Source organism: Erithacus rubecula, assembly GCF_903797595.1.
Source record: "Erithacus rubecula genome assembly, chromosome: 4".
Taxonomy (NCBI): Eukaryota; Metazoa; Chordata; class Aves; order Passeriformes; family Muscicapidae; genus Erithacus; species Erithacus rubecula.
The window spans coordinates 15,601,126-15,624,254 of record NC_136686.1 but is presented as its reverse complement, the minus strand read 5'-3'; the positions used below and the strand labels follow the sequence as shown (position 1 = coordinate 15,624,254).

Genomic DNA, 23,129 nt, shown 5'->3' with positions numbered 1-23,129 from the left:
CCTGGAAATCCTGTTGAAAGTCAGGCAAGTGAGAGATCTAATGCTTTTAGGTTCCTTTGAAAGCCTCAGGCATAATCTTCTTCAGTGAAAGCGTGACAAAGCAACAAGACTCCTGGCTGTACACAGCACAGCTAGAGCTGGATATTCCATCACTCCCACTTCCACACAGGCAGCTGCCAGGGGGTGCTGACACCATGCCAGGAACAAGACAGGGAGAGATCCCACCCAGGCTGGTGCAGGGGCTCCAGCAGCATCCCTGAGCAGCACTGTGGGTCCCCATGGCTGTGAATGGGCCAGCTCAGCTCCTGAGGGAGGTCCTGCTCAAGAATCACTGCAGGGTCATGCCTGATCAGCAGTGCCCACAGCAGGTCTTGATCTAACCTGGGATCTCCAGAGGCCGACTTGGTATGAACAGCAAGTGCTGAATCACAGCCAGGGATCAGGGGAAGGAAGGAAGGAAGGTCCTGGCTTTATGGCTTCTCCCCTGCCATGAGCACAGCAAGAGCAGCCCACACGTGCCCTGCCACTAGCCAACTCTCTCTCAGCAGGGTGAGCCTCCCAGCCTGAACTGCAGAGCACCCTGATATTGAGGGAAACCTCTCCAGGACAGAAATGGGGGGAAAAATAATAGAGAAGCTGAATAGATTTAAACTGTAACTGACAAAAGCCTCAGGAATTCTTGACATCCATTAAGGCAAAAATACCCCCAACCTACAGCAATAACCAAAAGCATGCCATTCAAATAACCAACCAGTAGAACACTAAACAATATTACAATTTATAAATTTTCATTATATTTTCAAACTTGGGCAAGAATAGAAGCCTGAGAGTTAGAGTTGAGGAGAAAAAACAGTCAAGCAATATCACAGCTAAGTATAAATAAACAAAATCTTTCCTGCTAAACTCACATGTTCCCTGAAGTGTTGAGGCAACATGAAGTTATCAAACAGGGCTGCCTGCTTATTCTCTCACATTAAGAATTTATGCAGGATCCACGTAGGTCCTGAAAATCCCAGAAACCTCAACACTCCCAAAGCCCAAAAAAAGACCAGTAATTCACAACATACCTGACTTATATACAGTGTGAACAATGCAGGCACCTCCACAGAGCCCAGAGAATGTTGAGGGACCCCACAGCAAACAAGAGACCATCAGGTGTGCCCTCAATCAAACGTGACATGAGGGGATAAAATAACAACATACTCTCACCAAAGCAGATGGGGGTGAAATCACACCTGTCATCTCCCCAGCCTCCCAGGTGCCAGGGGAAGGTGTACAGCCCCACACTGTACAATTACCATAAAAACAAGGACAGCAGGCTAAGAAAAAAAGCAGTGGCTGTGGAATGAGTAACTAACCCTTGGATTTGAAGTTATCATTAGCCAAAAGTGAAAAATAGACTTCAACATGTGTAAAATACAGCCATAAGTTTATTTCTGCATACCCCACAGAGAAATCAAAACAGATGCTTGTCTCTATAAGAAAGCAGTTTTCATTACCCAATTTTTTCATCAGTCCCCAATAGGTAAGAATGCAGAGCTTTGATGCAGTGTCTGAGGAAGGCTATGGAGTTGTCATCCTCAGAGATGATGGGGTCTTTTCTCTAAGATAATGTATTTGAAAAGCCAGCAAGTCCCTGAGGGACAGCACAGAGGACTGCACCCACAACAGGACACCACAGTGTAGGAAGGGACCCCACTTGGAACCATCAGTGCCCAGGGCTGACACATCCATCTGCCCCTCCCAGCAGGCACACCCAGCCTCTATGGCTCTACATGCACACATCCTGACTCTGCATCAGGGCCCATGGCTGCACTTATACCAGTTCTGTTTTCAAGTAAATGAAAGCCTGTGCAGTGATTGATTGCTATTTTGTCACTAAAAAGCAGAAAAACTGAGCAGAGCTACAGCAGCCCTCAAAACAGGCAGAGATTAGCACTTTATGGAAAACAGGTTCAAAAATAAATTACAATGGCTGAAGTAATTTGGCCACCGTCCCACGCAACGTGTTGTAAAGGCCATTAAGTCTCTCATTCAAATTATAAGGCAGCCCTTTCAGCTGTCAATTGCCATTAAAATACTCAACAATTCCATCCAGCTTCAGGACAGCCACCACACAGAAATACTCCTTAAGCCTACTGTCAAACCTTGAATCAGAACACCACACAAAGATATTCCCAACTGCTTGGATATGATCCACCTCCAGCCCATAATATCCACCAACACAGAGTATTACATGAAATGTCTATGAAGATGTTTTAGGCTTGCTCCAAGGGCCTGACCTAAGTAATATCAGAATGTCAGAAGGGCACTCATGGTTTTGGGAGCAAAAGCAGCCATGGCAGTCACAGCAAAGCAGCACTGCACATTTTTTACTCCCTGTAAAAACAGGCTAACAAATGGTGCTGGTATTTTAATTCTTCCCAGAAATAAATCACAGATGGTATCCAAGGCCACCTGCAGTCCACGCTGAGAGGCATTTTCAAGGCAAATACATTGACACACACACATAAAGGGCTTTAAGAACACAATTTTTTTACTGCATGGAGAGTGCAATTTAACTGAATTTAAACAACCCCAGATACTGTTGATTTAAGATATATAAAAACCCAGCAGGAAGGTATGTGGGAAACTTTGGAAGAAACCTGAGTCCCCCTTACAGCATCAGGACTTTATTTCTGAAGTGTAGTGAGGTGAAAGAACCTCGCTTTTTTTCTTTTCTAGCCATTCCAGTGATGCTATGAACCAATTTTGTTCCCTCAAAGGAGAGATACAGATAAGCTGCTTACACTGTTTTCCCTTCTCCATCTAGCCTGTGTTTGAGTACTAAGGATACATGACCATGATTTCATGACCCTTACTGATGCCACAAACCAGCATTCTCCATTTCCATGCTGTAAGCAGTATTACTTCCAAGTTCTGCAAGAGCCCGACCACCCAAGCTGCAGCATCAAGTGCTTCCATACTGGATTCTCTGCCTCATGGCCCACTCTGTCCTCTCTCTCAAGGCTGAACAGCAGAACAGCTCCCTGAACTGCAAGGAAAACCAACCAGACAGTTCCTACTTGCTGTCCAGAGGCTCCCTCCTCCAGAAGGTGCCACAAGGGGGAATGAAGATTTCAGCATGGCAGGCTGGTCCCTTCCTGCTCTGTTTGGTCACCAGCATTTGGCAGGGGAGCTTGTGGCCAGGAACATGTTGATACACATGTACATGTTGATACACATGGAGGTAACACTGCAAAGGTGTGTGCAATCTCAGGTACACACACCAGTGCATTTATGTCAATAAATCCACAATACCACATTAGACGAGGTGGACACCTCCGGCAGGACTCTGTACTGTCAGGTATATTTTAACATCCAGAAGGTGAACATGAATTTTTAGATTATGACCTTTTTCCAGACACAGAAATGTAGCTTGGATAGCACAGAACTATTATTAGCATGTTTATCCACCCAACTCCAGCAAGGAACTGAGCAACCTCCTTCAGCCCCACCTGCTGATGCCCACATTGATCTGCTCTCCATGGGAAGCACTGCCCTGGCAACGAACACAGGGAAGGATGGTAAGAATTAAAATGTTGAATGAGTGCAGTTGTAGGAGGTAAGGTGAATTATTTTTATCCCCTCCATTGTTAAAAGGAGATAGATTTAATTGACAATGAATGTTCACAGATTGGGTTTTAAGGCTCTGCTGTTTGTCTCTCCCTGCATGTCAGCCCATGTTTGAAAGACAATATAACAGTCTCAACAGTAACATCAAGCACACAAGGCTGGGGGAAGCAGGACAAAAGCTTGGTAACTGTCAACAGAAGCAAAAACATCTTCATTAGCACATCAGAGTTGTTCTTCATATTTGAGTGAGGTTGCACAACTTCATATTCTCACTCACAAATGGGAGACAAGTGGCGAGATATATTTCAGATAAGATCAGCACTTTTTGATCTCCACGTGCAGAGCTTCTCCAGAATTCCTAACAGCCACACATCTGCAGTAGAAGCAGCAGCAAGAATGTTAAGGCCAGCTTTCAGAATAGCTGTGGTCAGCTCACGTGTCAGGTGGCCTTTTTCCAGCCATTACTTTCTGAAGGGAATAAACCTCAAGGATCTCCTGGCATCACTACCATATGTCAGGCAAACCAGTGAAGCAGTCTAATCCAGCAATGTGTTTTTCTTGTTTTACTGTAGGTAAGCTGAAAGGTTTATAACTCTACAATTGCTGAACACCAGCTGTTTGTTGGGGCTGTTTTATGGGTAACTCATCTGGCATCTCCATTTCCATCCCCCTTTTAGGAACTACATATAGGAAGAGCTTTTCCTATATACACAGACCTTTTGTTCTTTTCATTCTCCCCATCTCCAATTCAAACACTGTTCTCCATTTTTGCATTTCATTTCAGATCCCTCCCACTCCTGGAGAATATAATTAGATTGCACTAATTACCCAAGTCCAGCTAGGTCAGGGTGTTGTGTCACTGGTCTCCAGGCTGAGGTGACTGTTGGGGACTGATTGCCAAGTTTGCCTTGGAAACCTGCTCTGCAGTTCCACTGTCAGAGAAAACACATTATTCTCCTCCACCACTTTTCTGCCCTGAAGCTAACAGAGGTACACCAACATTTGCCAGCAGAGAATCCCACCTGTCTCTGAAAGCAGGAAAGGGAGCAGTTAAAGCATTGGGGCTCAACTTCCCCAGGATCAACTGCTAGTGTTTCACTAGGTGACTTGTGTGCACCTCAGCATCTTTTCCCACAGTTACAGCTCCAGAGAAGCAATGTGCTGCTTTGCTGAACAGACACATGGCAACCAGCACTTGTGGCAGAGCAGGAGTGCATGGAAGCACATCCTTACCTTGGGGGGTTGGTGGAATGGCAATTGCTTGCAGTTCAAGCAGCAGTGTGCACATTGACAAGATCACTTTTATTTACTAAACAAATAAACTCATTCACCAGAGATCAAGCAGACCTGCACTGTCATTTGGCACAAAGCTGGAATAGTGGATGAGCCATCACCCACTGAGGCACTGCAGCTCTCTCCTTCCTATCTCCCAGGAGCTCCCAGGCAGCAAGCTGTATCCTTATCGACTCCATTTCCTTATTAATTCCCTATTGATCTGCTCACTGAGCACTAGGCAGAAATAATATTTTTATCTTCTCTACTCTTGGCTGTGCTGCAATTGGATTGTGAAGCCTCCTGAGTTGCTGGAGTTTTCTGTAAGCTGGGGAGGATGGATCCACCCACACTCACTGGGAGAGTAGGCACTCAGTGAGGGGTACCTGTGGGAAACCATGAAAGCTTGTTGTGTGAATACCTCAGCTGCTGGTCTGCACACTCCCTGATATGGAAATTCATCTTTCATCTTTCCAGGTCAAGCCAGTGGCCAAAAATACCCTGAACCATCAAATTCTGCTCAGGATATTACAGCTGCTACTTCCTTCTCTCTGACTGTGGAGATTGGTCTACAATCAGAGCAGCCTGTGAGGAGCTGCTGTCTGTGAGGATGGGCAAACAGCTCTGACATAGCAGCTGCTTTCTGTGCTACCTGTGTATGGTCTGCCTCTGCATCCACAGAGGCTGCCTGTCCCAACAGCAGCTCCTCCACTGCTTCATCACAGCCATCAAATGTGGGCACCCAGCAGAGGCTGCAGGGCCCACACACAGCCCCAGGCACTGCAGAAAGGGAAAGCACTGACGTGGCAGAATGTAATTCTCAACAGAAGAACACAGTGCACTTCTTACTTACACTGTTCTACTGCTTACTACACAGACCCCAAATAATTTCCCTATGACAGGCAGGAAGAAGGAGTAAATATAAGGAAAATGTAAGTGATGCAATATGATGAGAACGAGTGGTGCAGCTTCCCAGTGATGGAGATTTCCAACTTCTGGACTATACTTTGGGCCAAAAAGAGAATGTGCAAGGGGAGTTTCACTTTTCCAAACTGCCAGCTAATGCTGAAATTACTAAAGCAAGTGCTAGTACCAGTGCTGTGAGACACCAAGCACCTAGAGAAGAGCACAGGTGGTTCTGGGGGGCTCCAAGCCCCAACAAGGCTTCAGATGCTCCATAAACAACACCATCAGAATAAACTGTGCTATGTAATACAGTTGGGAAAATGTTTGCAATCAGTTCTCAAAACAGACTCTTTCATAATTGAAATACTGCAGAGCAGAAAACAGCATTATAATTGCAATAAATGGGTGTTGCTGAGTTAGAGAGGATCTTTTGTCTGCAAATCCCATTTCCACAAGCAGAGGCAATGCTGGTAGGAGCAGTTACATTACTCTGTGCACTCCACCACAGGGCTTGGATAATTTCTGTCAGTCCCTCTTCTTTATAACTTGCAATGGGCTTTTCCTGGTAAATTTGAAAAAGTTTAAAGACTAGATACAGAAACAACTGGAGGACTGCAAAACCTTGTGATGTAGAAAAACCCAGCACCTATCATGCAGCAGGAGTCGATCACTCTATGGAAAACAGACTTTTGGTAATGGGATCTTGAGTGTGGCATTGAAAGGTGAAAACAAATTCAATGACTGGAAGCTGGTGTTAAACAAATCAGCCTAAAAATAAGGGAGGACATTTTCAACAGTCAATGTAATTAACCTACAGTACAGTTTACTGATGGTTGTGCTGGATTTTCCATTGCTGGAATTTTTTAAAAATAGAAGGTTTTTCTAAATGACTTCCTAAATGCCAGCATGGTAATACAGAACAGGATGTTGCTCAAAAAAAGCTAAAAATCACCTTCACCCAGGTTCAGTCCATTCTCAATTAACTGAACAATGTGACAATGAACTTTTGTCCTCACAGGTCAGCCTGGGTGGGTTAGGGGCCCTTGGAGAGATTTTATCATAACCCTGTCAGCTGGTCAAAAGACAAAACATATATGTAATTTCTGGAGTTTTCTGTCACATCACATGTCAGGAAAGAACAGTTCTTCCACCTCCTGACATGCCCTATGGAGCTGAGCTCTGCCCCTGCTGTCCATCAGAGCCACTCTTCACCTTGTCCGTCCTTCCCAAACATGCCTCTGGTCCTGCGAACACTATCAGTGCACTCTGTGCTTGCTTTCCCTTGCCACCACACCATCCCCCCCAGCCCTTCTCCTTGCATTCATTCCCCAGAGAGGCTTGTCCTTTCTCCCAAGTCCCAAGGACCAGAGGGAAGAGGTTTGGGGAACTGGAGTGACCTGCTTGGTGCACTGAGCACTGCCTGGGGAGCAGCTGAGCTGCATGAACAGCACTGGCAGGAGCAGCAAGTGGAGCTGCTCACAGGAGTGACCCCATCTGTGTAGGAAGGAAGGGTCCTTCACAGATACCACAGGACACATCCCTATTGCAGCCCAGCCCTGGACCCTGACTTACCATTCATCTACAAGCAAGGCAATTCATCCTGCTGCTTCAGCTTCCTCCTGTACAGAACCTCAGCAATGATATTTGCCCTGTTACTGCACAGGAGCATTTTCAGGATCAATTAGTTTAGCGCTCATGCACAGCTCTGTGGACAGAAGCCTCAGTACAAGCAGTAAGTACCATTATTGTTACTGCATTTCAGATGGCTACCGTGCTGACATTTTCCAGGCATGCACCATTAACAATTTACAAAGATAAATGGCCCAGGAACCTGGAAATGCATTTAGGACAACTACCTCCTGCTTACCAGCATACATTCAGCTGCGTAAATGACACCTCATCGCTCAAGGTGTAGCTATGGTAACATTTCTATCTCATATACTGAAGTGCACACACACACACACGTGGAGCTGGAGGGAAGCCAGGCTACCTCATTCCATGACACACAAACACCCCTCCAGGGAACTTTCCCAGGCTCTCAAAGCCAAGCTGCTCCCAAGGAGCTGGGGATGAGGAGCAGCCAACTTGCCCCATGCCTGTCAGGAAGGAGATGGGTTAACAGCAGGAGCCCCACCAGGCTCCTGAGGGACTTACTTGAGAGCAGTTTTGTAGTGGTAGATTGCTTCCATGTTACGGCCCTGGTCTTTCAGGAAATTGGCATAGTTGTAGTGCACCTTGGCGTTGTGGGGCAGGGTCTTCACTCCTGAGCTGTGAAGAGGAACAGAAGCAGGACACTGTCAGCAGCCAGGTTACCCCACCTTCCCCTGGATCCACCTTCTTCTCAGAGTCCCTCCCATCTCCTGAAAAGCTTGCTCATAATCCAAGCACCTCATCACCTCCTGAGCATTTGTGCCAACACATCTCATGTTGGAACTCTGGGCTTGTCCCACGTGCCAAGTGCCCAGGGCAGACATAAATGTGTGGCAGCAATTCAGCTCATCCTGGTCCCTGTCACCGCAGGCACTTCCAGCAGCAACGCTGCAACACTCCCCTGGCCAGATGCTGCTGTATTTTAAAATTTGAATTACTCAAGTGAAAGACCAAAACCTAAATGGTTAATATTTAGAGGGAAAGCATATAGTACTTTCTAAAAATAGGGTCTTTGCTTAAACCTGAGTGTCATGAAGCACCTTATGAAAATCTTGATTTAAACCTGGCACTGCAGATATGAGAAAGAGGGTATCTTTTCTAGTGCATCAGCCACTAGATGGAATGCATGGCATACTCCAAGTACCAGCACATGAGCACTGCTTAAGGCTGAGGAGAGTATGGCCAGGAGGTGAGGGCTAATGGGACTCTCACCCTTATGTGGCAAAATAACACTCAGGCATTATAATACATGACTGAGGATATCTGGCTACACAGCCATCCCATTCCTGCCCTTTGTCTCCCCTGCCATGTGTAGACTGAACTCTACATTTGGAATTAATAATGAAGGCACAAAAACAAAAGCAAGCATATGCTTATTTGCTTAATTGGGTGCACAGAAAGCAAGGTACACCTTGTACAGCCAGAGGAAATGTTGATTCAAGGTTAAACAGAGAAAGGAATCACAGGAGCACATACACCATGGAAACATTTCCCCTGCAAGAATCCAGAGAAGTCAGTACTCCGTTTAATGGGGAAATCCTTTCCAGCACATAAATATGGGCTCTCTGAGGTAACGGGAAATAAGGATGGATGAATCTGTTCATGTTCAAGCAGACAAAGTGCTGTTTCTTGCTCACAACCAGATTCCTGCCAGCTGCTCTCTTTTCTACTCCCAGCAACTCCAACCCTGCTACTTCAGGTAGGAAAAGCAAGGATTAGAGAATTCCCAACACTTGCTGCTTTGCCTTGTCTGTCTCTGCTGTTTAACTTTGGTTAGCATGGAAGTTAATCATAATGAGACAGGGTCACAGGCAGCCCCTTCTGTGGGGTGCACACCCTCTAGCATGGGAAGAATGCACCCAGAGCTGCAAAAACCCTTTTGAGGGGAATTTCACTGCAGAACAGCACTGAGGAATAGCAGTGGCAAATATGGTATCTTTTTGGTTATCTGCAGCCAGAGGTATCCAGCATCACTAACACCTCCTTGTGAGAGCTTCCAAAGCTTCGCCCACAACTGCCTTGCAGAGCTCAGCTCAACACAGCCACGGCTTGCCTACTAAAATTAAAAGTACACCTTGCATTTGGCTTCCTAAATCATCAGGTATTTCCAAATTACTTACTGGGAGCACTACAGGAATAAGACATTTTGTGACTAATCGCTGAATTAAATCAGTTAATTGATGCTATTCTTAAGAGAATGATTTTCTATATTAGTTTTCACAAAGATATACTGCACCAGCAGCAAGTAATGTGTGACTGCTATGGCTGTGTTAATTTCCATTGGCCTTGGGAGCTATTAACTACACACTTACAACCTCTGGGCATTACTGGAATATTAATTCTTATACAGAGAGGGTTTCATTACATCAGCATCAGTGTTACAGGCAGAGACATGGCAATCGAAACTGCTGCTCTCTCAGAGCTACGTGCAAGGAGCTGCTCTGCTACAGCCTCTGCTGAAACAGAGAAGACTGAGCTAACAGTGAGGAGAACATTACATATGCAGCAGCACTTCAGTTCTAATGAGATACAGTTTTAACAGTGAAATGCATATGTTTAAATATTTTAATTCTGGACTGTTTTCCTTTAAGCAGAATTTATCATTAATTCCGCTGGTCTCATTTATTTAAACATCACTAACAAAGCTCCTTGTATCTCTGTGCTTCTGTTGGTGGCAGGGGTGGCACAGGAAAGGCAGAAATGGGTTTTGGTTCTTAAGATGCTCTCTTCTGCATCCCACTGCTCACACTGACCTATTTATTCTCCTTGCACGGGCAGGGAGGGGGAATGTTTCGTTTTGCAAATGCACACAGCAATGACTGAGGCTGCTTGGAGCCTCTGTGCTGGGGGAGGAAGCAAACACTGGATGCAGAGGGGAATTTTTAGGAGAGTTTAGGCAAGCACTCTTGTGAACTGATTCCTGACCAGCTGAGAACACTGTTTGCTCATTGACAGAGGAAATAATCATGTCCACAGTGAAAGCCAAGAAGGAAAGGGTGGAGTATAAATAACAAAGCAGAACACAATGTTTTTCCATTTCTGCTTCCCACAAGCTCCCAGTCTCTCACAATTTCAATATAATTTTCCAATGTGATTTTCTGAACTCTCCTATTTCCCTGTTCCCCAGCCTGTCACACATATACACTTCTGAAAACCTATGGCACCGATCTGGCTCCAGCCAGAAATGAGCCACTGGCACTGGACGTCACTTCACCAGAGGATTTCCTTCCCTCTGATTTCTACGACAGCAGTAAGTGACATAAATGGAAAATAAACAACAGGCAAACCTTTTTACGTACCATTTCCTCCCAGGGAAAAACAAAAAGCCTATTAGCCATAAATCTGAGAAATTAAGTACCACTGGTATTTTCCAACATCAAATATCAGCATCATCCAAATTCCACTCCAGGTGGTAAAAAGCCCTGTGATCCCATCTTGTCTTCCTGAGTGCGTGTTCTGCTCTACAAGGTGACTGGGTGCAGGGCTGAGGTTTCATTGATTTTCTGTGATATCCATATGAAAAGTGCTCAGTTTAGAAGAATGTGAGACCACTCCTGCCTCAGCAGGAACCCTGGGAAACCGATGGTGTCTCCTCTGCTTTGGGAATAGTTATCAGCAACAAAGGTTCTCTACAGAAAATTATTCTCTGGATGACACAAACAACCACCTTCCTTGGCCTCCTACCTTGTATTAATTTCACAGATACCTGTGTTGGGCCATATTGAACTGTCTTACAGAAGATGTCCAAAATGCAATGGGACTTGCTCTCCTCAGCTGAGACAGCTTTCAGAATTAACAAAATAACACAGCAGTAAATGCCACTTTTGGAGTTGGAGCAGTTTTTTGCAAATTCCTGAAGTCAGCAGACCTGGCTCGGGAGGGAGAGCTGCTGACTAAGAAAACATCATTTCTGTCAGCTCCTTTGGTGGTTACAACTGGGTTTCCAGGCATTGTCACAAACGTGGGCAGTGCATGCAGACGCTTTCCAGGAGCAACAGGAAACATGGCAGCTGGGCAAGCCTTGGAAAGGTCAGTACAGAGGATGCAGAGATCAGCCCACAGCTCTCCCCTCCTCTCCCTGGCTTCGGACATTAACGCTGACCACAGTGTGAGTCTGACCTTCCGGCCTGTGCATTCACTCTACAGGGTAGCTCCTTAATAATTAACAAATAAGTCCTCCCTGATCACCAGCCAATACAGTAAGATAAACTGCTTGGGGCTTCTAGAGATGTCTTGGAATAATATGCCTCAAATATCTCTCTATATATTTGGCCACATCTTATACTTGTGGTTTATTTGCTTCTCATTTAGTCCTTGCACACATGCTTCTGCATCTATGTGGAGATGCATCATTTCCTCAGACAGCAGCATCCTCCCCCACACTGCAGCTTTCAGCCAGGACCTGGCAGGATTTCTGCATCCACAAAACTTGGTCCCTGAGCTGAAGACTGAGTGGCCACAGTGGCCCAAAGATGGCAACACAATGTCAAAATGGGGTAAGTTTTGAGAAAGGGGCAGAATGGGGTACAAGCACAAAACTAGGAATACACTGAGTATACAAACATCTCCTGGACCACCACAGAAAAAGCACATTTAACAGAACAGGCCTCAGCCAAGGGAATCAAGTCAGATCAATCCTGCAGAAACAAGCAAATGGAGGAACATAAAGTAAAGGTGAAAGAAAAAAAAAAAAACTAAGAGGAGGGAAGAATTGGTAATTAATTAAAGCAGCAACTGGAGAAAGAAGAATGAGGAACTAGGATAGTGAATAAGTACTTCTTAAAAAAATTTAACACACACAGAGAATACCAAGTAGGTTGATTTATGTCTCCTTTTCCACATCTATAGATTTGCTCTGTATCCTCCTCCTATTCTGTCCATTAACATTTATTGTTGTTTCACATACCTCCATCCACTACTCCCTCCTATCCTCATCAGTCTCCTCCTTCTTCCCCAAAGAGGGGATCTGTCACTCCTGGGATGACATTATCCTCTTGCTATACTATTCTTCTTCTGCATTTCCTGCCCATCAACAAGGAGGGTATCTGCCCATCAACAAGGAGGGTATCACCACATTACAGACTTGTGAGAGATGTGCAACACCTATCAAAGATGATCTTAAAAGTACAACAAAAAGGCCAATAAGGGTAAACAGCACAACAAAGACAGCTGTGAAAAATGAAAACTGTTTTTTAAAAAAGAACAGTTACAGAAGGAAAAAGGAATAGAGCATAAACATCAGCCAGTTAAACATAAGCCATAATTAGGCAGACCAAAAGACATTTAAAGAAAAAACTTGCTAAAGCTATCAAAGCTAATAATGGAATACATCAGATAGAGGAAACCTGCCAAAGATCCCCTAAGGCAAATAGATGATGGAGGCCTAAAAGTAGTGCTTGAAGAAGAAAAGACCACAGCAGAAAAGCTAAATGGATTCTCTGCACCAGTGCTCAGTACAGGGAAACTGAAGGAGTTACCACACAGGAGCCTTTCCTCACAGGGCAAGACAGATGCACTGTCTCTAACTGGCAGTAAAGAGGCTTTGAAACAAATCAACATCCAGAACAGTTATGAATCCATTGGGCCTGGTAGAACCCATCCACAGAAAATCCCACATGCAGCTATTAGCTGTGGTAGGTAGCCTGTAATGCAAATGAGACTGGCACTGAGGGAATGGAAGTTGATGAACATGACTCAATTTGGCTCCAGGGAAGGGATCTTGAGGGGGAAACAGACCAGAAAGTCTGATTTTCACTTCAGGTAATTTGGGGAAAACCATAATAAACCCTACTTCTAGCATACTTCTGGATAACTACAGTCCAACTAAGAATTAGCCTTGCATATTGCAGAAATAAGTTATTTGGGAAGCTCAGATTATGTTTTATAGACTCAACAGGTACGTACGTGTTACTGAAACTATGGAAAGCCTTTTTAAATATCCAAATATAGCCTAGTCAATCAAAATCATATACACCAATGTTGAGCACTTAAATGCTCAAAGGGTTTTTTTAATAAAATTCCACACTGAAGATTTTTCAGTTCTTAGTGAGGGATTTTATAAAATATTAAATTATAATACATTAGATTATAACATATTAAATTCTGCAATTTCTTCAAGGCACCATGGAGTAAGAGGAGAAGATCCTCTTATGAATCAATACTTAGTTGAAAGACAGCAAGCAAAGAGCATGAATATGTGAACAGTTTTTGCAACTGGAGAAGAGTGCAAGGGTCCCCAGGAGACATGGAGTGGCACCTGAGCTATTTCAGGTGTTCACAAAGGATCTTCAAAGAGGAGCCAACAGGGAAGGGACAAGTTTGCTGATGACACCACTGTGAATAACACTGCAAGAATTAACTACACTTTGTTCTCACAGTATTGAGGACTGGGAAGAAAGATGGCACAATAAACGCAGTGTTGGTACAGACACAAGCATCAGAGAGTGTGAACACACACACTCTAAATCTGCATAAATCTGCACACAGATTGATGTCTAAAAACCTGGTATTTCCAGTCACAGTAGGTGTCTTAGAATCTGCGTTGAGAGTGCTGTGAAATTATCCCTCACTGCTTAAGAGAGGTCACAAAAGGCAAGAAGAAGATTAGGAGTTAGTAGGAGAAGAGAACAAAAGCCGCAAAACATTCCTATGTTATTGTGCTGCACAGACCTCTTGAAAGGTGATTCTGGCCTCTTTCTAGGATGGACTAGAGTATGAAAGTACACAGAGAAGACTGACAAGGGGAATCAGAAATGCAGAACAGCCTCCATGTGAGGGGAGTACAAGACCAGCTGACTTCAGCATGAAAAGGACACAGCCTTAGATGAAGACATGGGGGTTCAAGGCATGGAAGTGCCTTTATCCTAAGGGACAAGCTGATGGTTACTCATGACTCATTCTGCACACCACAACGAGGGGACACCAAACCAGATAATCAGGCAGAAGGCTCACAGCACACAGAGGGAAATCTTAGTGTGCACACTCTGTAATTCAATGATGGAGCCCGGTGCACAGGATGCTGTAGAAGCCAAAACTATAAATAGATTTGGAAAAGCAGTCAGAGACATTATGGAAGAAAAGTCCATCAGTGGCTGTTAAAAGCAAAAATAGCAAGTAACTCCTGACTCAGGAAGTCTTTAAACTGCAGATTACTGCAAGCTGGGAAAGAACTGGAGACAAGCACTATTGTTGCTGGCCCTGTTCTTACAGTGCTTTTTTCAGCAGCTGCTGCTGATTGCTCTCAGGGGCAGGCCACAACATGAGGTGACCCAGCAGGAATTGAAGTTCTGCCATCCCCTCAAAAGCCTGGGGCAGACCTCTTTCCTGGTACTGTCCCCAGAACTCCTGAGCTGAAGAGGGAAACAGCTCAGCCTAAGGCACTGAGCCCTGACTACTGCCTGGGCTACCCCAAGTCCCTCGCTGGAGGTAAAGGTGAATCAGCTCCAGCTCAGAGCTGCACTGCAGCACTGGCACAGCCTCAGAACTGCAGCTGGCAGTAAAGAGTCACTCTGCTCTGAAGGGAGGCTGGATAGACAGAACTCCATTTGTATCCAACTAAGAAGACACAACCTTATCCTTCTCTTCTGCCACAGCCCCCATGGCATTCCACTTTGTCCCTAAAACACTCTTTAGTAGAGGGAAATATCCTCCTGTCACCTGCTACAGTTTGAGTTTATCTTTCTTAAACATGGGTGACCACAGCTGTGCACAACACACCACCATATGATGCCTTCAAGTCTGCAAATGCAATTGTCATATTTCCACCTCCCCTTCAGCAACACAGTGCTCTGCATTTCCACCTTGGAAATCCTCCTACTTTCCTCCACGTGGCCAGGTTTGGACTGGAGGTGTTGCTTGAACAGCAATGAGGAGACAGGCAGGGAACTGAGACTGGCTCAGTGAGTCAGAGTGTGGTGTTAATAGTGCCAAGGCTGTGGATTTGATCCCATTCCTGTATGAGCCATTCATTTAAGAGCTGGACTTGATGATCCATATGGGCCCCTTCCAACTCAGAATATTTCATGGATCATGCAGAAGGAAGAAACCCCAGTTCCAGACTTTTTTAAAAACATCCCCACTAAGAGAGTTCCAACCACTTCAGTAGGTTTCCTGAAGACCAAAGGGCACACATAGAAAACAATTTCATACTTTTAATGCTGCATAAATTAAACTTTGCTCTGGCCAATAAGTTAGGAAATAAAGCTCAACCCGTGTGCAGATCACCTGCGTTTCTGCAATTACTTCACAATTAGACAACTGCTGAAAGCAGCTGGAGGCAAATGCAATACATTTTCTAGCAAAACACAAAATGAAACAGTCTGTTTCAATGCAAGAAAATACATAAATGAGGTTGTTAACCGAGCTGTTTGGCAAAGAGTAATCAAATAAAATGAAATATGGTACATTAAGTTTGGCACTTCATGGCATTTTATTTTTGTCATTAGAACATTGCTAAAGAAATTTCAATATATTCAGTAGCGTTACTATGGCATTCTGGAGTGCTGCAAAAAACTTTTGCTATGTCTTTAGAAACAAAAGTGTTACGCTATCATTAAATCTACAGAATCCAAGTTATTTTAAAACAGCACGTCTTAAAAATGTGATTGTCAGAACCAAAGTTTGTCCATCAGCATATAAACTGCTGGCACCAGTCTTTGCACAGTTATCAGACAAGAGAAAGTGTTGTTTTATGATAATAAAAATTTTAATTAGACCAATGCAAGAACAGTACAACTTTTTCTAAAGAAAATTATTCCATGTGACAAACCTACTATAAAAATGCAAGTATTCTCCTGTGGTGACTCCTACCTGAAAAGGGATTCTCGCGATAGCCAGATTTCATTCTGTTTCACTGTCTTCCAAGAGAAAAGCAGCAGCAGCAAAGCAAAGAGGGCTGGAACAGTAATTCTCCATTTATTTAGCCATGTAGACAGCTTTTTTAGACCGTGGACAAAAAGGATGCAGTACCCCATACTGGAAAAGAAAAAAAAAAAAAATAAAATAAAATAAAATAAAATAAAGGAACGGCAAAATGTACCGAAAGTTACATTTCAAGTGATTGGTTTATATGCAAGACCATCCAGTATTGGATTTATTCTACAATTACAGAGGGTTTTGGACTAATGATATTTTCTGGGCTAACAAACTTCAATTCAACAGCAGTTTTCCTCAAGTCACTACACAATTTCCAAATTAATCTAAATGATAGACCCGGATGCCAAAAGTACAGTCGCATACATAATACCACCCAGCATAATGGTAGCTTACACCAGCCACAGAAGGCAGCTGCTTTTCTGAACAGCAAGCTAAGAAAGCACCATGTAATAACAGTAATACTGAGCACTACTGGAACAGTGTGGAAATGACAGGCATTTTAACAGGGGGAAGTCTCTAAACAATCCCAGTGGTGGCTGCTATTAATTCCAGTTTACAAATTGTGAAGCTGAGGCAGGAGAGTTGAGTGCTGTAGTCAATGCTGCTGCCAGGGCAGGTGCCAGATATCACCAAAAGGCAGAAGTGCCTGTCTGGGTCTTGCTCTTCTACATCAAGGCCAGCCTGACCCTTCTAGTGCCCAGCCCAGAAGAGCTGAAATGTGCTGGCAGATCTTTGCTGCCCTTCCACAAACTGGCACGCAGTCATCTCCAGCCCCCAGCACTTCCATGGCCTTCCACGAATAACTGCAGCATTTTCACAAGCCAAATTTGGACAGATGTTTTACTCCTGAATAAATGTGTATCAATTCAGTAATGATTTACCTTAACTCAGGGGTTATGTTAGTTGCTCCAGTGATGTCACTCTGAGTTGGAAATTCAGTGATTTTGGTTGCTGTACTTCGTAATCACTAATTCTAATTGTAATTTTTTACAAGGAATTCAAATTTCTGTTGCTTAAAAATTTCATTAGCTTATCTAGAACTCTGCAGGTTACTTATCACATGATTTAGTGTTAGACTTAAAACCTGTCTTAGTCCAGGCAGCTCTCTGTCCCGTCTCTGAGGGTCTCTTCAGGTGTTTATGTCTCTCAATTATGCTTGCACTTCACTGTAAGACATTTCTTGTACTGTTTTTAACTCTTTTACACATATGTATTTATTGCACCTACATTAACTGCAAGAAGAAATATAGAGATGCTGGTGCCAAACAATCCAGTCTTTACAGTTAGTTAATACATTAAAACCTCTGAAAAACTATTCTCAGTAACAATCCCTCCCTTTGCAACAAGAAATGCCTCAAAAGCTGCAGATGGTTTTCACTGTGTTATTTTGCCTTTCCTCAAATTTATCCTTCCCTTGAAATTAATAACCTGAAATAAATATTATTTAATTGCTTTAGCACAAGGACATTTTCAAAGTAATTTCCCTACACCTTCACATATTCAAGAACAAATCCTTTCTACAGAATTACGAATGCGTCCAGAAAACAAAAAACACAAACGTCAGTGTCTTGGTATTTATGTCAAATCCCATCCCAGCTATTGGGAATTTTTTGCCTTAGCAGCAGGACTCAGTCTGAGGCATAGTGTGCATCACATTACACCTCCTCCAGATCCCATGATCTGCTCTAAACAAAGCAGTCCGCACCTTTGTATTAAAGCAGCTGTCAAAAAAATGTAACTATATTACTATTGTTTCCTAGCTCCAAAACCACATAATCTGTCGTATCTTACTTCACTTGTTTCACACCAGACCAAACAGTCCCAGTACAGAAATTAGGTTTATCACAGAGACCAAGACATTTTGAACCAGTGAAGCAGCAAACTTGCAAAGATGGAGCTGCTGTAGCAGCAACCTGCTCTGACAGTCACTGTCATCCCAGGCTTCAGCCTTTTATCAAGTCAGCAGCAGCAGCCCAAGCAGTGGTACCCTGTACAGGTGAGGCTGCACTTGGATGATGAAGGCAACTTGCCAGGTAATGCTTCCTATGTGGTTAATTCTGCTGTGACCCTGCCACTGCCTACAATCACAGAGGACATTTCAAATAGATTTGCTTTTCTTCTCAGTGATGAGAAGACTTGACTCCATATCAAACCCTACCACTGGCTCGCCAGAAAATCAGGTTTTACTCACACACAGAGGGGGGAAAAAAAAAAGAAAATGTCTCAAAAGGACCTTTCATCAACGACTTGTTTGCCACTTGAAAAACTTACTCTTAAGTATTACAATCCAGACATCTCAGTAACTAACTGCATATGTATTGAGGATGCAGGGTTTTGGGTCTGGGGGTTATTTAATTTCTTAGTTAACTCTAGCATTTTCTAGCAAGTGAGCCATTTCTCCTGAAAAGCTTTTCTCTCAGAACTGCCATACATGCACTTTCCTGAAATACTTTTAGCAAAACCAAAACAATAGGAAACAAGCAAAATCCCCAAACCAATTTTCTAAGTCCATTTTCCACTGGATTATTGTGAAACTGCTAAGCTTTTTTGTTTGTTTTGTTGTTGTTGTTGGTTGGTTTTTGTTGTTGTTTTTGTAGGATAAGCAACAGCCTGCTACAGCAGTGAAAAGTTGATGCCAGGTTGGTCCCTGGGGTCCTGAGAAAAAGCCCACCAAGCTAACATGGTAGTAGATTTCACGAGGGCTCACAATGAGCATGAATTACAGGAGAACCTGTATCTTCAGAAATTCCATGATGCAGCAGAAAAGCTGGGCAAATGGAGCATGATTCCTCAAGGTTTCAGACTCCTGCAGTATTAAAGTGGTACCTTAGGCATGTCCTGAACTGCAGCAAGGGCTGAGGGCCAGGCAGCCCAGCAGGGAAACTCCCTGTGCTGCTGCTGTGAGATTCTGGCAGATTGCACACAGGGAGCTGGGTAATGACACTTTTTTGCCCATAATTTCTGTGGTTTGTTAATACTGTTCCACCTGTAAGGAAGCAAAGTGATAGGAGGCAGAAGCAGATGGGAATGTGGTGGCATACAGACCTTATTTCCCATGGTGCTCTATATGCATTGCCCTATTAAAGTCAGAGACAAAACAGCACATGCTTAAGATATGCAAACATATCTTAATTAGGTATGAATTAAATTATTTAGATTGCAAATTCAGCTTTTCCTTTGGCCTTGCTCCTTTCCCAAGGTGAGGCTGTTACTGATGATGCTTGCACACAGCTCTGCCCTCTATGGATCAGGTTTCTCCCTTTTCAGTAAAAATCAGGAATAGTTTCACTGTGTTTGGCTCTTAGGGTGATGGCTTCTAATCAAAGCTGTCTGTGCCACAGCCCAGGATTATCAGAATGCTCTGCTATAGCAAACTGCCTGCATCAGAAACCATTTTACCTCCTTCAGAAATTGCTTGGAGACTTACTGCTGTGGCAAACTCCTGAAGAGCAAGGCATGCTCTAATCATGCTTTTTACTGTATTTTTCCAAGTTGTGACTTTACACAGTGCATTGTCAGAGCAGACTGAGAGCTGAAATTCTGAGAGAAACAGCCTGGATGGACACCAGCAGTTTCAATTCCAGCCTATTCTAACTCGCCCAGTTATGGGTATAAAAAGAAATTTTAAAAGGGTGGGAGAAACTATGCAGGATAGATGCTTTCTTCACACTTTTTGGTAATTTGGTAAAAGTTGGTAAATTTTGGTAAAATTTACCATTTGGTATAATGGTAATAGTGGATGTCAAATCTTGTGAACTAGCTGTTTGGGGTTTTTTAAAAACTGATTTAATCTCAACTACACGAATGTAAGCACTGGAGTAAATCCACTGATTTCATCAAAGAAGTTATTCCAAATTTCATAGCTCAGCCTAGATAAGGATACAGATGCATCCATGCATACATATCAGTTTGGGAAAGAGTTGCCTATAAGCAGCTTGTGGAAACATGGAAGAAACACTGCCATATTCAGGGGCTGCTAATGCAACAAAAGGGATTATATCAGAAGTACACTGAGACCAGAAAATGCACTTGGCTCCAACATTTCACCTGGAGGCTCTTTCTGGGCTGCAAAACTCCTTGATTTCCAGCACTTATTTTGCACGACTCCCTTTCCCTACATAAAAATCAACCCTCCCTTCCAAGCTGCTCTGAAGCAAATTTTACCCCTGTGTTCATGACTAAATGCATGCTCTGCTGCTGCCTTTCAGAAAGCAGTGAGCACAGCCCTTCAAAAAGACTCTGTCTGCTGCCAAGTCCAAATGCTGAACACAAACATTCAGATTCTCTCAGTTTCCTAGTTCCCCACAAGCTTCTAAGCCTCAGTACCACATATATTACCTGGCACAACACACTTTACATGCTCCTAGTCCTAGCTAGTCCATCTCTGCAGCCTGAGCAAAGGCACTGAGAGGAAGAGGCAAAGCCAGCTGAAATGCAGCTTGCAGGCAGGGCTGTTGCTGCAGGGGAAGAGAGGGTTCATCCCTGTTAAACTCATGGCTCTGCTCACACTTCTCTAATGGAGAGTAATTGATTGCAAAAAGCAGGCTTGGCATGCCCTGTGGGCTGCTCTGCCTCACTGCAGCAGTCAGATGTGGAAAGGAGTGCTGGCGAAAATAAGCACAGCCAGGGTGGTTCTTTCTGCCCCAAAAAGCACTCCAGTGATGAGCTGCACTGGCAGAGTAGCAAAGATGCTATTTTATGAAAAATGTCAAGTTTTTTAAGGTTGAAGCTGTTTGGGCCAGAATGAAATCTGGCCTTCGAAAAAGAATGTTTCCATCTGGAAATAGAGTGTATTTGTATGCGCATGCTAGGTTGCACTTGGGTCATAAAATCATAGAAATATTAAGGTTGGAAAAGACATTAAGATCATCACAATCTTAGAGAAAGGAAACAACAAACAAACAAACAAAAAAAATCCCACAACCAAACAAAACAAAATGGCAGATAATCCTTGATGTCCCAACTCTCAGATGAGTGCCACTTCTAAAGGGGCAGTTCTGGGCTGCTCTCCCCAGCTCTCCTTTTTGTTGTACATCTCCTTTTGACTGTAAACTTCACCTTGGGTTGGAGAAGTCTTTTGTTTCTAATCTTTTTGTCTAAAGTTTCACTAGTCAACACACCCTGGCAAGAAGTTTTGGATTAACTAAAACACAGCGTTTTTCACGGAAAGATGTGAGTATCAAAGTAACAAAACGTTCTCAACCAGGTGGTACTAGAAAGGAAAAACCTGTTAAACAGTCATTTTCTGGACTAAATGTCCAAAGGCAAGGAGGATGTGGGGTGTGTGCCACAGAGCAAGCCAGCAGCATTCATGGGTACTGAGTTTTCAGAACAATGGGAAAAGCATTGTTTAAACTGCCTGTCAGTAAGGATGACGTGGAATTAATATACTTTTTCTTGGTCACCAGAGGTTTTGAAAGACTACAGGAAGATCATCAAGATATAATATTTAACATACCAAAAAAATCCCACTGGAAAACAAACCAATCCCTACAGCTCAGAATTATCAGTGTGACAACCAAGAACCAGCAACATACTTAACTTATACGGAGCTTGCTGAATAAAATATCAGATTTTCACTGGAATTTAGCAGGCTTTTCCTGGGTCTGCAGGTCATAATACAAAGACATATTTGAACTATAAACACTGCATGAATGTATCTAACTTGGAAAGGTACCTTATGAGTTAGTGCTAAGACTTTGTCACCGGCTCTAAATTTAAAAGCTATGTAGGCCTGAATTAAAGATACTTAGACATGATCAGTTAAGTAATCAAAATGATTTACCTTCACTAGCAATGTGATCCTCTAGACAGAACGTGATGTAATTAAAGAAAATGCAGGAACTTTATTAGAGAGAAAATATGGACTACAAATTAATGATTTCACTAACCCTAGAATAGCTATTCAACATTTGGACACATTTCCCCTTCCTTCCAAAAAAGTCACATGATAAACAAACCCCCTCCACTAGAATCTTAGAGCCCAAACTTTCACATCCAACATATTTCTACCTGAAATGTTTACAGATAATCCAGGTTTCTAATTACTCTATGAATTATGGAAAGAAAATATTTTATAAATTAAAAATCCAATATAATTCCATGAGGATTCCACAGAAATTTCCCTAGATCTTATATACTTCAGTTGAAATGGGTCTGTAAGTTACAGTTTTAATTTAAATACTGTCATAACTTCTGGAATTCTATGATAGGAAATAATTTCCCATTCAGTTCCATCACAAGTCTCCAAAAACTCCATGTAAGAATATTATCTATTAAATTTTATATTAAAGTCATCGTGTTAAGGCCAATGTATTACCTTGTAAATAAGAATTCTGCTTTTAATCAACACAATCAAGTAGGTTATTTCCATGAGATTACATTAACTTAATTAATTATTTTTAAAACCAGGCAGTATTTTTACCTATCCCTATTATTTTCAAGAGCAGAATAAATGCATTTGAAGGCTTTCCTTTGTGTTGATCTATCATGACAAAACCAGAAATCTTTCCACTATAGCCATTAATGCCCATAACTCCACAAAAATTTAGCTTTTTCCTGTACATGCCCAAAACACAACACATTTCTAAAAGCATGTTTGAAATTTAGTTAGAATAATGCAATACAGCAGTCTAGACTAAACACAGCATGAGCTCATCTTTTTCATCTTTGCAGAATCATTTCAGTTTTTATTCCTACATCTTTACTGCCTTTTGCCAAAATACATGGCACTGGCATCTCAGCATTTCTTGCCTGCATTAACAGAGGCTGGCTGCTCTGATTCTTCCTTGAAGTGTTTAACAGGAATGGGG

The 23,129-nt window shown here is 43.0% G+C and overlaps 1 protein-coding gene across 1 annotated transcript in view; it reads right to left on the bottom strand.

Moving 5' to 3' along the window:
• Positions 1-23,129, bottom strand: part of TMTC1 (transmembrane O-mannosyltransferase targeting cadherins 1) — a 132,392-nt gene that overhangs the window by 30,603 nt on the left and 78,660 nt on the right. Inside the window, exons 10-11 of the mRNA XM_079303430.1 lie at positions 16,252-16,416; positions 7,948-8,061 (exon numbers count right to left, since the gene is read on the bottom strand). Coding sequence (XP_079159556.1) covers positions 7,948-8,061; positions 16,252-16,416 — 279 coding nt within the window. The remainder of the gene's footprint in view (positions 1-7,947; positions 8,062-16,251; positions 16,417-23,129) is intronic.